This window comes from Petromyzon marinus, chromosome 17 (assembly GCF_048934315.1).
Source record: "Petromyzon marinus isolate PM22_M1 ecotype Great Lakes invasive population chromosome 17, UKy_Petmar_22M1.pri1.0, whole genome shotgun sequence".
In the NCBI taxonomy this organism is placed as follows: Eukaryota; Metazoa; Chordata; class Hyperoartia; order Petromyzontiformes; family Petromyzontidae; genus Petromyzon; species Petromyzon marinus.
Window position 1 is genome coordinate 12,261,025 of NC_133683.1, and position 16,434 is coordinate 12,277,458.

At 45.6% G+C, this 16,434-nt stretch overlaps 1 protein-coding gene across 2 annotated transcripts in view; it reads left to right on the forward strand.

Annotated features, from left to right (window-relative positions):
• Positions 1-16,213, forward strand: part of LOC116943327 (mitogen-activated protein kinase kinase kinase 9-like) — a 92,257-nt gene extending 76,044 nt beyond the window's left edge. For both annotated transcript variants that reach the window (XM_032956120.2, XM_032956121.2), the window contains one exon: positions 544-16,213. In XM_032956120.2, coding sequence (XP_032812011.2) covers positions 544-1,337 — 794 coding nt within the window. In that variant the 3' untranslated portion in view covers positions 1,338-16,213. The remainder of the gene's footprint in view (positions 1-543) is intronic.
• Positions 16,214-16,434: the final 221 nt, after the last annotated feature.

Sequence of the window (16,434 nt, forward strand, 5' to 3'; positions counted from 1 at the left end):
TCCGTTAAATGAGATGTGCGTATCTCTCGTCAGCAGGATGTCTCGAGTGAAGGAACAGAGATTTCTCTGTGATGTCAATTGTGCAGAAAAACCTTGAAAGGACAATCACAGAATCATCCATGAAATGTGGAATGCGGTAGTATTGGTGCACAGCACAGTAACATAGCAAATGAAAAGCAAACTTACGCGAGTTTAATTGAAACCTTATGCAGGGTTGTTGCTGTGTAATTTCAGCAGTGCAAAGCATTTAGCAAATTTTCACTGCTTAATTCAGGCAATAATTAATGATATTCTCCGGTGAGTTTTGTGATTCTTTATTCATAATTCCATTCTCGGTGTTGTTTTTAAGTAAAGTTAAGAGTGATTCCCATAACGTTCAAGCAATTTAGGTTCGGCTCGATGAGGCCCATGCTGGAAATTCCACATTCCCATGGTTGAGCGCCATCTTTGTTCAAAACATTTATCCCCTCGCAGCAGAAATCCCCCTCCGCCGTCACCGGCACGGTAGCGATCTAGCTCTTTTCGCCGCCCCTTTCCCTGTAGCCAACGGCGTGGGCGAGGGCCCATGCCACGGGCTCCCGCGCCTGCCGGATCCACGGTCGATGCTGGCGCCGGCCCCGCGGCGCCACCCATCAGACGACGCTTCTCACGACCCCGCGCTGGAGCGCCCCCGCACGCTCGAGTTCACGCCGCGGCCCCGACCCTCGCCCGGCGGCGGCACCGGCGGCTCGGCGTCAGGCGGGGCCGGCCCCGCGGCGGCGGGGACGGCACGCAGCCGCATCGACCCCTGGCGCTTCATGTCGCCGGGTGGCCGCCATGACGGCGGCACCGACTCCCCGGCCAGCAACTCCGGGACGGCCACACCGACAGGCAGTGCCGGCGACTTCGGCGCGCCCGCGCACCTCCGCGCCAGCTACTCTTCGCCGGCACACCACGCGCTGCCGCCCACCTTTCGGCAGTCGAGCTTCGACGGCGACGCGCAGCACCACTGCCATCGCCACCAGCACCAGCCGCATTGGCAGTTGGGTGCCGCCACCGGCGGCGATCACCACTTGGGCGTGGTGTTGCGCCAGCAGCATCATCGCGGGCTAGCGGGTGAAACGGAGGCCGAGGCGCACTCTCCGTTCCGTGCGTTGGGCGCCGTATCTCCGCAACACCTGCTGCTGGCGCGTCGCTCCACCGAGCCGGCGTTTAGTGTCGGCGGTCGTGGCGGCGCCTTATCGCCTGCCGCCGGAGACCCCTTCTGCACGTCGAGCAGCGTGGGCACCCTGCTCGACATGGACGTGGAAGGGCAGAGCCAGGACGGGACGGTGCCGCTGTGCGAGCCGAATTTGTGAATTTTCCCCGCCGGGTGGGCGAAGCGGCGGGAGGAGGGGCCTTTGGGCAAGAACTGTTTGCGCGTGAGGTGCGGTCGCTGTGGAGTGAGGGCGAAGCGAGCGGTGAGGTTTTGCCGGCCATGGGGCCGCACCCTGCTAGCATCCCTTGGAAAACTGTGATGGGAACTAAAAACAAAACAAGCGACAAACTCCCTCTGCCGACCCGCACGGAAATTACGGAATCGCTCAGTTGCCGCGTTGCCAATGGCGCAAAACATAAAATGACGAGAAACCTGATAATAAGTCAGTGATATTGATCGCAACCCAATGATAAGCAATGCGCGTGTTTAGTCGATTCTGCAAGAGCGGGTTACGTTATGGCCACAACGTTGGACTGCACTGCCATTCTTTTTGCCTTGAAAGTGCTGCTGCGGCGCCCGCGTGGAACGCGGCGAGCGGATCCCCCTTCCGCTTGTCTCGTGTGATGGCGCTTTCTCGCACGCTCACTCCGGGCTAGCTGGCGCAAGCTGCACTCACAGGTAGCTTGATTTGCACTGCTGTTTTGGGTTTTATCCCCTTTTTATTTCTATAAACAGAGGGGGGGGAGCATTTTAGCCGTGGCCATTTTAGGGTTGGCTAAACGTTTGAAAATAAAGTTGCCGAGACCGCTTCCAATGGTAGCATTCCTTGACATGTTAAGGGGGATAGTTTGCAGTTTCTTTAAGCCCATGAACCACTCTGGCAATTGCAGGGCGATCGTGGCCAGCAATCATCACCGGCAATACATTAACCATGAGCGACGATGGAAGCTTGGGTGGGCAATAGAATGGAGTGACAGAGCTTTCTCTAGCCAATCAAAGCAAGCCTAGATAATAAGTGTGTACGCCGAACAATGATTGATCTACTGACTGTAAATGAAACTGTTGATTGTGTATGGGGTAGGCCTAGTACTCGTCACTAGTTATGTAAACTGGTCATTCAGTAGCTTATGCAGTCCATTATTACTAGTCAGTTAGCCATTCACTTCGTCAATACAATGCATTACATACCAGATCAAATCATTTGGTCAGAAAGCGTTCTCTTTAATCTGTCCAGATCCCACTCATGCTGGATTTGGAAGCCCCACCATGTTTTGTCAGGCAAAGAAAGCACGACACTCTTCGGCAGTCACGTGTGCTCTTTCTCTGATCTGAATGGACATTGCCGCCCCGGCTGCCCGCTTTTAGGGGGCAGCTTGGTCAGAATTATTCAGACTTTGGGCAATTCGATTTTTACGCTGTGAAATGATTGTGCAACCAGTGCCGGTGGCGATTGCCGGCATCGATTGCCCGAGTGGATCACGGCCTTTAGGCTTTACACCAGACAAAAATTGGGTTCTAAATATTTTTGTTATTATCAATGGACCATTGCTCAAAGATAAAGTGAAGGTTTCCTCCCATGCAAGGCGCACAAGGCTTTTCCCACGAATGCCAGAAAAGCCTTGCTTCCACACGTGCATTCACGTGACACTGCTCACCCAGTCCCCCCAACTCATTCCAGCACAGCTCTCTTCTAAAGTCTTAAACTGCTCCCCTGGTCGATGCTGAAAGTTTAAGTTCAAGTGTTAAGTGTTTGTTTTGGGTGGTTTCAGTTTGGATAATTGTCGCATATGTCTCGGATCGTTCTTGTCCCCAACTGCTCCCCCCTCCTGTTTTGATCACGAACGTAGCAGCACCATCGTTGGTGGGCCTACAAAACGTCACGTGTCTAACTTTGCGCTTGACTGCAGCAGCGTGGACCGTGGATTTTTATCTGGTGCCTCGAACCGGACTTGATTGAGCTGAATTATACCACACGCTCTCTCACCATTCAAAGAGCTCGCTGTAGCAAAAAGATAGTGAATTTGAACGGACCCATTTTCGTTGTGGATTGGAACTGCTTGAAATACTAACTATCGCGATGGGTGTTTTGCCTACAACTGTGAACTGTTCCGCTGTGCTTCCCAGATCCCACCAATAGAGTGGTCAATTACAAATTCCTGTGTTGAAATGTCTGTTGAGGTTGTTTTCAGCGTTTTGTTATTGTCTTTCATCATTTAATCTGTCCGACAGTAAGATGTTATGCATAGTCGTGTGGCATAGGACAGCGTGTTAAGAAATGGGGCAATGTTTGAACCAACATCGTCACCCATGCTACTCAAGAATTCTTAAACTGGTCTGAGTCGCATCTATGCACTTTGTAGCAGCTTGCGTTCAATTTAATTTAATTTTCTCCTGCTCAGATTTTAAACTACTGAAACACTAAATTATTCCTAAAAAGGAACCTGACTGGGTCTGTAGCCTGTGACAAAACGTGTTTGTGCGTAAGATCCTGTCGTAAAAGATAATGTTATTTATTTTTCGTTTTTATTTAATTCCCTTCCCTGCCCACCTATTGGGCCCGTTCAATCCCCCGATGGGTAATGTTTTAACAAGTAAGCGATGGAGTACACCTTGCTGAGAATGCTGAAGAGTTTACACCTTCCTCTTAGCGATGCAGCCTCCTTCCTCCTTCGCAACCCCGCACTCCGTTGCTTCAGGTGTTGTTGTTCTGAAGGCAAATTTAGAATAGTCAGTACTTGCTCGTTTTGCTTGCGTCAAAATGACATTTTCACGTCTTAATGGGTACGACATGAGTTAAAGTAAATATTATGATGCCCACTGATAATTAATAGCTTCGCAAGTAGGTTAAGTTTTACGTATTTCTCGGACAAGACATGATAGGCGGTGATAATTTTACGAATAATTGTTGAAGCATGCCAAGGCATTCGTTAAAGGAGAAGATAGGAGACCCACGGGGCATGTGATGTAATACCTTCGTAAGAATGCCGGTTTATTCTGACAGTACCTTTCCTATCGCCGATGTGGTTTTTTTCCGATGGCACTGACCGATGGCTCGATGAACGGGGGTTCTGAAAGACACGGAGCGTGGCGCAACTCCGTGTGGTGCGTTTACAGCAGCTCACTTGCACGCACATGTCCGTCCACGTGTTCCACTTTGACCGTCTGCTTCCACTCGCCCCCTCCTTAAACACCACTCGCACACCGGACAAAGCACGCACGCACACTCCGCGACAGCTCATGCAGGGAGCGCGACGGAGACCTTACGGGCGGTTTAAGGACGAGCGTTTGTGTGCCCCGTCGTCATAATCTGTGCTGTCTCCCTTCCAGAAACCTATCACATCTTAATCACTTGGTTGCCGGTGAATAGCGTGGGGATCGCATGCAGTATTATGGATGGACATCGAGGATCCTGTGGCATCGTTTGCGGGAGTAGTCGGCTGTGTCGTTTACAGGCTTTAATCGCACTGCCGTCATTGGTTTTGTTACTGCGTTGCGTTCCTTTGCAGCTATATTTTACTGAGGTGTCTTTCACAAAAGAAGGTGCAAATCTCGGAGGGCTTTCACCTGGTTTAAATTAAGGAACGAATTGAACTTTGAATTGAATTTCGCGTAATTAATTGCATTACAAATAGATCACATTGATGTGATTTGGAAAAGTTGAACAAATGAGCAGATTAGAATATCTTGCCATTTCTCATAACCCCCAGATAGCCCCAAAACTCTCTCATCCTTTGAGCAATTCACACACCACTCATAGCAGGGCATTACAAATGGCCAAATCCGCTTAAGCTGTATTGTTCCTGTGTACCGCCGTCTGCATTCACTCGACTCAGTGGGATACATCGCAGTATTATCGCACGCAGTACGGCTTGTGAGCTGCCGTCCCAGGACGTTTTGTTAGAATTGTTGTTTAGAACCTGGCTTGACCCACTTTGCAGTGTGTGATCGTGTTGACAGTTTTAATTGGAGACAGGGGCAGATTATAGTCGAAGACCCATTTAAGCAACCATGAACGTGGCAGCGACCTTCCCAGATGGTCACGCCGTCAAGTCATATTTTACACATTACAATCCCCTTGCCTCATTGACGGAATTACAAAACGTAGTAAAAACCACAATTGCAGTTGTTTGTAAATGCAGTATGACACATCATTTAAATGAGATGGTAGGTTTTTCCCCTTTTTTCTGGCAACAAAACAGGTGTTAAGATCTTCTTGGTTCTTTCGATAAAGTGACTTTACCGAAAGAGCCAAGAATATGAATCCCTGCAGTCACGAAAGCTTTAAGTCAAAGGTGTTAAGATGTTTAAACACCAAACTGAAACCTTTTACAAGGAACCATAAGTATTGTGGTCAGAATGCAAACAAAAAACATACTGTGATAATATATGCATTGTCCTTGAAACTGATTGGTCCACACGAGAGACAGCTTTCTTTTGAGCCTCGTCTCAAACGGTGTTAGACCGGAGGATGCCAAAAGGCGTCAAGGACAATGCATATATTATCAGAGTATGTTTTTTGTTTGCATTCTGACCAGAAACATTGTGGTTAATGCAGACATGGTTCCTTGTAAAATGTTTTAGTTTGGTGTTTTAACATCTTAACACCTGTTTTGTTGTCAGAAAAAAGGGGAAAACCTACAATATTTTGGTACTGGCAAAGGAGGTCCCATGAAACATTTAAAGGATTTCTCTCATGGGGGAAATATTTTGTCACCAGCTGGCGGCAATGGTGTTGGTTTTGGGTTTTTTAAGATCCCAGAGGGTATGGACTTGCGTTGATGGGTTTGGGAAAATATCAAGTGTCGTGTTCATTTTTGCTGCATAAGCACATTTTAAGCATTATATTTTCAAATACGGTTTATGCCCAAAAAAAACCGAGACAAATTACAACAACAAACAACTCGCATTTACATTGCCCTCTTTGAGATATTTGACATGGGCATAACGTGAATGAATGGTGCTTGCATGTATGTTGCGCTTTCCCTATCACGTAATGAAACATCTCGGAGCCTGGAACCCCCTTTTTGACAGCTGCCCCTGTGCGGTAAAATGTGACTAAGCACCTGGGCTCAGAGATGGGTGTGAGTCAGCCCAGTAGGAGGTGGTGGGGCAAACTATTGGTATGAGAGTCGTTTTTGTCACAGTTTTAGCAAGTTTTAACCCAGATTGACATTGTTAGCCGAGAGTCAGTGATGCAGTACTGCCCCTCTTGATATTTGCCTGCAGTCACTGGCCACACGGGGTGTAAAATGTAATTTTAATGTGGCTCATTAAAATAGTATTGTTTGTGGAACAATTTCAGACGAGTGGATCTAAGGTGTGTTCAGCGGAAATATCTTATGAATGTGTCATAGTTGCTTCCCCTTTAGTAATTTTTTTGTGAATCGATGCCCTTCACAATGAGGCTCCAGTACACTTAATCGTTTGTCTCAGGCTGGCCAACTAAAGATTTTAACTCTTCACTCTGAGCTCTCTCAGCTTGATTGACGAGTGATGGCTGACAGTGCGCACTGTGTGTATACGTCCCGTATGTTGGACCCGATTTGTATCTTGGCATAAATAATTTTCATTCCAATTTGTGGCTGAAAAACTTCCGAATGTCGTAACGCAGTGGAAATTGACCATTTCCCACGAATTATTCGTGGGAAACTGCCTATTCTACCACAATAAACTAGGGTCCATCTGTGTGCCATAAATGTTCCAGACATGCATGGTTGAATAGTAAAAAAAAAACTAATGTATTATATTAGGATGTTCCATGAGAGTGAAATTGTTATCATGCCTGATGTTGCCAAAAAATATTTCGGGTTTTTCAGCTTAAAAAAAAGAAATGTGAAGTATAGGAGTGTACCCTTGCCCGTACATTGTCGCTTAACACTACTATGCAGACCTATTGTGTTTAATGTTTTTTTTGTCGTTGCCAGCGTCCACAGCATTTTCCTTATCCCATACGTTAGCATTACTGCGCAGGGTCACATTTCCATTTTTTTTAATTTGTCTTCATTCCTCTTGAACTCACCGAGTTACTGATTTGGGTCCAACCAATTGCTAGGGTGCAGGCAGGACCTCGCTTCGCGTGACCCTGGAGAACGCCGATTCGTTTTGGTGCTCTTTGTTCTGGAGAAATTTTGTAAAAAAAACAACAAAATGTGGGGGAAAAAAATATTCGAAGCCCTTCCGAGTGAGAACATGCAGCGCTGTCAGAGGAAACGTACCCGCCCCCCATTATTCGCTCAGCCAAAGAGAGCGACGTACGGCTCTGAACTATCCAAACCGCTCCCCCTGCGATTCAATTGCCACGATTCGTCATCACGATTGCGTAAGTAAAAAAAATATATTGTTAGCTGGGTGAAAGCTCACGAGACCAGGATAGAGTCTCAGGCTCCACGTAAAATTAACCTCGCCACAGAAATTGAGACCGAGGGCATCGCTAAGATCACTGAGGTTCTGGAGTTTTTTGGTGAGTGACCCGCATTTGGAGCGCCACAGCAGCTCCTCAAACCTCATCTCCCGCCGCTGCCTTGTCGGAGGAGTACAATAGAATGCACTCTTGAGTACAGTTACGTAATACCGATGTTATAAATTATTTTTATTTATTAAATAATGGTTACTATCTGTATTCATAATAGCGCTATTACTGATACCCCAATGAAGCCCACATATATTGCTCATACAAATGAAAATGCCGCCAGGAACGCATCCCCATATATGCAATGGTATAATGGCCCCTTTTAGTGCTGATTCGATTAGCGTTCACTTCTCCAGAAACGCATCTTGAGCTCTAAGCGAGGTCTGCCCTGTACTGTGTGCCAGAGAAAGGAGTAGATGTTGTGCCCTTTTTAGGAATGCCCTACAATTTCCCTGGACACCCTTTCAAGCAGAGATGTTCCATCTGGAGGGGATTTCCTAGGTGAAAATACATTTTGGAAAAAAAAAGAATACAAATTAAATGGAACATTCCAAGCCTTTGCGCTTGGGGCGCCAGGCTTGCAAGTTGCCACTTGGCGTGGCGATACTAAAACACCCACCACGAAAACTATACCCAATTGCATTCCTATTCTTTGCATCACCCGCGTATTGCTCCGTAGAATTTTGGAAACGTATGCGTTTGCATTTTAAATGTTGCTCGAGGTTTTTAAAGATGCAACTATTTTTCACATGGAACAACACCTTACGTCAACTTTTAATTTTGCAGTGGCCGTGCATGTGCACATGTACAATTGTATATTTCTGTATATGTGTACATGCAGATGTGTGTATATGTATATACTGTATATACGTACATGCGGAGTATGCATGCGTATGCTTCTGCATGTAATATATCGACACAGACAGCAAAGGGAGTGCCCTCTATATAATCTTAACATTCATACAGCCCTTTTAAAAAGCAAACAATGGTACATATGGCATACAAGTATAGTATATAGGTGGGCGTACATCTGTACACAAGCACGTATGCATTGTATCGATGTTTGGTTGTGTTCTTATTTGTTATCGGATGTAACGATTCACCTCTTAAACAAGTCGAGGAATTATAGATAACGCAACTCCACAGTTTTATTGTTGCGTTGATTGTCTTTACATGACATTTTGATCAATCTACGCTCTATAGCGGCACGGCTATAACAGCGGTATGACATTCCAGAATCTAATGGTACGAAGGACGGAACCATTGCAGATTTACATGGTCGAGCGGGGGTGTGTGTTGGTAGCTCATAGCAGAGGTTTGTAGTTCAAGACTGACGGACTGCCCTTGTTAATACCGCCGGTGTGTTAACCGTACAATACGTGGCGTCTGCTTCTCAGTGGACAGTAAAAATCCCGTAACGTCATTTAAATAGAGGCCATTGTGTGCCGGCATCACGGTCCAAATTTTCCGATAGAAATAATTAGAGCAAATTACTCGATCGGGATTGCGCGTAGCAGCATCGCCCCCTACTGTGAAACTACTGTTAAACATAGCACCTTCGTGATTGCCTTGCTCTAGAAGAATGGCACGGACACCGAACGTTCTAAAATATTACCTTTGTAAATCTTTGGTTGGATCAAAATTTTAATGGAACATTATAAAAATCCTTCTACGCAAGTTTTGTTGTGTGTAATGTGAGAGTAAGCTTCACCTTTAATCCGTTGAGTCGTTGCATTCGTATGACTTATGCAGTTAATACACACTAGTATACAGCCCATGCGGTCATACCGCGGAGTAATACCCTTCCTACAATTGAACACTTCTTATACGTTTTCCAAACGTATGCTTTTGTGTAAAAAAGACGTGTAATGCTGAGGCAAAGCTCTCCTTTTTACATTCTTACATTTTAACATTGGCGCAAATGTTTCGTTCTATCGTTTCGTCTCGTTTCACTGGTTGATGTGCGGGTTGCCCAATTGACCCCGTGCAATGTCACCAGGCCCGGCCTCGGCGTTCGCCCTGTTTTACACCACATGGTGGTCAGGCGTTCCCGTTGACTCGTGCACGCAATACGCATGCCACTGTTTGAACACGCGACGTTTCGTCTCATTCAACAAATTTTGAGCCAGTCCGACAGATGAAGAGGCTGGATGTCGTATTATCAGTAAATGTTATTTTTTTAAAAATTAATTTACAGAATACTGTGCTCAAGGTTACGATGCACGCAGTGTATACATTTGTTACAATCATAATAGTGCAGGAGAATTATTTAAACATGACCAATGTCTTAACAACACATGGGTATTTAAGTAAAGTCCAACTGGTAGCCAATCGGTTTGGTGGGGCAGGTGTTTCAGGACGCTATATAAATATATTATAAATATTACATTTTAGTGAGCGTTTCTCGTTCAGAAACGTGGCTCCTTGCAAGAGTTAGCTACTCTCCAATCATTCCCAATTTGACCATATAGGACCAACAGTGAAACGTTCGCGATTTGGTATTTTCGTTGCCACCGATTTAATTAATATTTGTGTACGTTCTGATTTACCATAGAACTCAAATTGTTTATTTGTTTGTTTTCATCATGAGCGTTATCCAGGACATGCTGCAAGAGCCATCTTTTGTTGGGCAGGCCTACGTTAATACACCCATAGGCAGAACCATTAGCGGGGGAGCGGCTAAGACGGGGAATTATACGGAGTGGTGGCGGGGTGGGTGGGGCGGCATCAAGAGTGGGGTTATCAGCGCAAACCTTGAAAAAGCAATAAACGTCTACTTTGTAAAATGTTCACTCGGTTAACTTCAAGTCTGCGTTGAAGAGTGGGCTGATTGCAATCCCTGCGTTTTCCTTTTTACGGCTGTAATCTTCGTGAAACGGCCGAAGTGGAACGGTTAAATTCCCGTCGCGCTTTTACGTTACCCAGAACGGTTCAAGCTCACGCCAAATTTCAGAATACTCAATATAACGCACAGCTGTAGGACTGTACTTTGTGTGTTCCTCGTTGTGTATATATATATAAAACGGAAGCAGTATATGGAGTATTGTATTTAAATGTATATTGTTGTATATAGTGTGTTTAACGTGCGGTTTAGTTGGAACGTTACATTTTTTTACGCACTGCGGGTCTTTGAACTGTGTTTTTTTTTTCCGCCAGAGGATAAAAAAAGTTAACCTCATGTTTATTGTTTGAAAGTTAGAAAGACGTCGTTATCTGTGGGAAACTGGTATTTAAACAGTGGAGTGTGATTGTGTGTCACTAGTAACTGGATCCACCTTTTAGCTGTCATCTCAAGTCTGGCATCTGAAACTTTCGGACCGTGATACGCTCGGGAAATGCCGTGGCAGTTAATGCCATAAATCTGACCTTGCAATACATTGACTGGGCAGCGATGGCAACTTGATATGACAACAGCACAAAGTCATGAAAGTTATGTCTAGCCAATGAAGACAGTTCGTAGATATTCAGTGAACAACCTTGGGTTGTCATGTGATTTCCCCCCCCCCCTCCCCCATCTCTAAGATATAATTGGAATTTGCCATCCTGTTTGCTTTTAGGGAAAGCAGCAATCGGATTTATTCAGATTTGCAAAACAAATAATACAAATTGTATGATCTTGCGGCAACTATTCCGCGTGATGAATGCTGGCCGACGATTGTGCCCCCAACTTATCCCGAGTGTGCGATGGACTTCGCACAATTGTGTGTTCACGTAACATTCGAGCAATGCTTCGGTTGATTACACTGTAACAATTTTTTTTGTTCCTGTGTTATTTCCTAATTGCTTATGCCTCAAAAGTTTCAGAAAATTGCTATTATTTCCCACAAACTTTGCTTTTGTGACCAGGACAGTGATATTTGGAAATTTACCTATTTTCAATGAGAAAACGGGCGAATTTGTGTCCTTTTGTTTACATAAAGTCAGAAAAAAACAACATGAATAAAAATGAACATGTATTTATACTAAAGTAATAAAAAATTACTACAAAAGATTTAGACACCAAGGCGCACGACCACAGGCGGGACTGGCCACAGCGGACCGAGTTCTCTGTGGGGAGGAACAACGTCAAGTGGGGGAGCCACTGGTGGACACCCGGAAGGTGCTGATGCCACCACTGCACATCAAATTGGGCCTTATGAAACAATTTGTCAGAGCTGTAGATAAGGAGTCGGCAGCCTTCAAGTACCTTCAAGACTTCTTCCCTAAGCTGTCTGAGGCAAGGTCAAAGCCGGTGTTTTCATCGGATCACGGATAAAGAAGATCCTGGAGTGCAATTAATTCCCCAAGAAGCTCACTAGTAAGGAGAAAGCAGCTTGGAACAGCTTTGTCGCAGTGGTTCGTGGCTTCCTGGGAAATCATAAGGTCGAAAACATGATTTGAGACGACATTTGGGGGCTGATTCGTGAAAGTTATTTACAGTATAATCGTTAATCTCGATAAACTATTCACTTATAAATCTTTTGTAGTAATTTTTCTACTCTTTATAAATACATGTTAATTTTGATTAATCAGTTTTTTTTCTAACTTTATGTGAACGAAAAGACCCGCTTTCTCATTGAAAATATGTACATTTCAAAATATCACTGTCCTGGTCACAAAATCAAAGTTTGTGGGGAATAATAGCCATTTTCTATACTTTTTAGGCATAAGCAATTACGAAATGACACTACCCAGGAACAAAAATTGTATTACATAGTGTTACGACTGCGTATGGCAAGGCCTACGTGTAACCGAACGCGTCCAATACGCGTAGTTGGCTGCTATTGAGTCTCCGCAGGGTTGTAGCTCCATAAAGCTGCGTACAGCTCGTTTACAATGAGGAGGGGGGGGGGGGGTGTTTGGGGGTCCTATTCCGCGTGTTGAGTTGATTGAGGGTAGAAAGATAGTCGCAAGCAGTACTGCGGTTTTTAGCACGCGCGCCTGCGTTTGCAAAAGAGCTCCGTGTGTGTTCCGTTGACCACGTTCGGTTTTGCTTTTTTTATTTTCAGCGGGTTGTGACGACGAGAACGCAGATCGCGTTGCGTGCACTCCCATGCGGGATTGCTGTCCCCGTTGGGAACCTTTGCTTTTGGTGTCTCTGCGTTACGGGTCGTGGTGCTCTCGGCTATCGATTCGCCAACAACCGTGTTTGGATATTTTGGGGGCAAGCCACAGTGGCTGCTGCCGAGCAGACATTAAAGACCACACATCCTCATTGGTACATGTAGGCTACCAAGGTAACGGTGTCCGAGTGACATTTTTTTCGAATAAAAAATTACCACGATTACTCTACATACAGCAGCAGCAAGACCACATTTTGTCGAGTTGCATTGTATGAACTATTTCGCTTTGCAGGCCTGCTGGCCCTCACCTGAAGCAGATCTCCCAAGCAAAATAGTGTGTCTCGATGGTGGGCTGTAACCTGGTTTTCAGTTCGTCGTCAATGTTTAAAGATAATTATTGTGAATGATGATTATGATAATGCTCATTTATCCAAGAAAGCCTGATTTGAGTCTTAAAGTTCAGGGTCCAGCATTTAGATTTTTTTGGCCAATTCCATTTATGTGTTTATGCTGAAAAAACGGAAGTGCTCAGAAAAAATGCACACAGACGAGGGACACTCAACACTCCCCTCTCCTGGCCACACGTCACATCTCCACGCCTCCCAACACGTGGCACAAGCCCTGGCGGTCACCCATCCAATTACTAACCAGGCTCTCACACCTGCTTAGTTCCTGAGATCTGATGAGAGCGGGTACAATTATTGGTTGATTTTGTTGGAGTTATCACGTACGTTGAAGTCTTCATCACCATACCATGGACTGTTTTGCAAAAGGCACAATAAAAAAACATTCCTTTGATTTATACTTTAGAAATATTTACGGCACTCTACGGTACAAGTCTTAATCAGCAGATACACTCTCGACCGATTCTGCGTTAAAGATGCTTTGAGCCCTGCAACGAGATTTCATCAACAAAGTTTATCAACATCCAACAAATGCTAACCTAGAATATTGCTGGGTTTTTACATTTCTGAAACTCTCTGCTGTCACTTTTCAGCCCTACTCATCTTGTGGCTCTCTCTCTCCATGCTGCCCGGCTGCTGCTACTCCCAATCCTCTCCCCTTCCACCAATTATCTTAAAATCCCCTCTGCACGATGCTATACAACAGCGGCACCCCGCGTGTTCATTTTCGATGGGGGAAGTACGATAAAAGTCATAGAACCTTAGTACGTCATGGCGTGTCGTGGTTACTGCCCAACGGGGCCAAGCTCGGCCAGCGGCCGTGCGTGTGAGGCGACTCGACGTGCGTGCTCAGTTCAGGCTTCCGTGAATTTTTTTAGCAAGCAGCACGCATGGATGCACGCACGGACGCACGCTCTTAGGAACGCACGCTCGGACGGACGTAAGAACGCACGTGCGTATGCATAGGCTCGTCTCGTTTTACCGCTTGCCTGCGCGCGATCACCGGCGTGCCGAAGAACTCGTCCCTGATCGTAGTTCTCCAGCCGCCAGCGGAGTTTGGCGCCCTGTTCGAATGCTCCCAAGTGTTCGTATCCTACATGGGTGTCCGGGGCGAGGGGGGGGGGGGGTTGGTAGGGGACCCTTGAATGGTGCTGTATGAAGAGCTGGGGGTGGTTGGGCGGTGATGCGACGTGATGTCATGCGTGCAATTTCACTTCTACCACCAGAGACGAGTGAAATTACGAGGGTGCGTTTTGTTTTGCTGCACTGTTAATGCAAATGAGTTACACTGGACTGTCTGCAGTAACTTGTTATTGTGTGCAACGTTATTGTCTTGTTGCCAACGTCAAAGTTACGACTTCCCTTGTGTCCGCATCGCCGCGTCGATGTTGTGCGCGCACTGGAAAATCGCGTTGAAGGTGCTTCCATGCCTGTGTAACTTGTCTCTTCCAATGCGATGGCCACTCTCACGAGCTCATCCAAAAAGGGACACACGGGGATGGGCTGAAACACCCCCCCCCCCCCCCCAATTGTCGCTTGGTATGAGCTATCGGGTATTACAGGAGCGCACCATACGCACTTGATGCTTATTGTTCTAGAACGATCCTTTTGCAAAAAAATAAATTTAGGTGTAAGCAAACTAACGGATATCGTAGTTGAACTGGACTTATTTATTGACGCAAAAATTACGATTATAAAGATATATTTACGATATTACAATTGCATGGAGAACATAATTGGTTTACAATTTGATGTGGGTCCCCCCCCCCCCCCCTTAAAGCTGACACAAAACTGGAATGTAACTCTGTTTACCGCTGATGAAAAGAGGGGGGAAAAACGTTTTTCTTGAAAAGTCGAAATCTTGCTTGGCCAATCGGCTCACGCCGGCATGACGGTGATCGGCGAATTAATTGTTTGGGGAATACATAAAAAAAACCCGCTGATTCTCTTGTCAGATTTTCGAGCCACCGCGGTCACCTGCTCGATCCTGACGATGCCCAATCCCACCGTTCAGTCATTTGTATTCCCTAGCGGGGTTCAACGTTTCCTCGCTTACTCGGTGCGATCTTGTCCAGGGTGCTGAAACTACCACTTCACTGTCTTGAATGTTGTCATCACTGCTGTTCTGTTTTGTTGTTGTTGCAGGTGCAGTTGTAAAACGACGTCAGTTGTGAGAATATTTTTTTCGATCGTTATTTTTTTAATCTCCACTCCCTCTCCACATGCTGTACAAAGTTGTGATTGTGCGCGTCAGTTGTCTTTGCCCGTACGTTGTAAAATCTACTTTCATCCTATTGTGGTTTAAAAAAATGAAAGAAAAAATATTAAAAAGCTATAAGGTGGTGTTCTTTTTTTGTAAACTTCATTTAGTTTCGTTGTTTCAAAAAGAACGCGTCATTTTGTTTTACACTGGAACTCTTGAGCTGATTCGGCTGAACGCGTCAGTTGGTACAATCCGGTTCACTTGACAGCGAAAACCACTGGACGGTCATGTGGGTGGTGGGGGATGGGGGGGGTGAAAGGTCACTGCACAGGCTGTTTCATTGGTTGAACTCTGGCACAATGTCATGATAAATTCTCACTCACGACCGGCCAATCGTTCGTTCCAATATATCACGAGAAATGCAAGGAACGAATTTGTCATTACAAATTAGGCGTCCAATTTACCAGTTTATGGCGGTGGTCGTCCTTTTAAAAAGTAAAATGATGCCGTTGCATTAATTGGCCAAACTCTCGTTATTTTTTGCTCATTGTTCTTTTTCGTTCAGTGCTTATTTGAATTATTTCCCTGCACGGCATCCTTTACTTAGACGCTGCATAAATTAAACTTCAAATTTATTGCATTCAATATCCCAACTCGTGTCCAGTGTGTGTGTCACTTGATAGTGCACGGATTTTTCCAGCTGCCGCTCGGCTGGTGCTCTTAGTCAAATTGTTCTTTGCACGTAAGCGCCGCGGTTAAAAAATGTTTTCGGTATAAGTGTAAACATTTTTTTACGTGACCACTTTTTTTTTGGAGCTCTTGTCTTGGCATTTCATTCGGCGTGCGCGCGCGCGCACTGAGAGAGCATTCAAAGCGATGCCGCTCGTGTCCGCACGAGCTAGCGGGGACGTTTGTACAATAGACAGCGCGACAGAGAGAGAGGGTAAGAGGTGAATAAATGGACAATTTTCATACAAACCTGGATGGCCGCGTGCATCCTTGTACAATTGCTTGATCATCGTGTCAAAGGTGGTTGCGGTTCATAACGGTTAGCATAGATTGCTAACTTACGGATGATGTGTGGTGTGTGTCTGTCGATCGGCCTTATTCATAGTTGCTCACTAACTATCTGTAGGTGCTATTAAAGGAAGATTCAGTGTAAAAATGTTTTTTTTATTGTAGATAAATGCCTAGGCTGC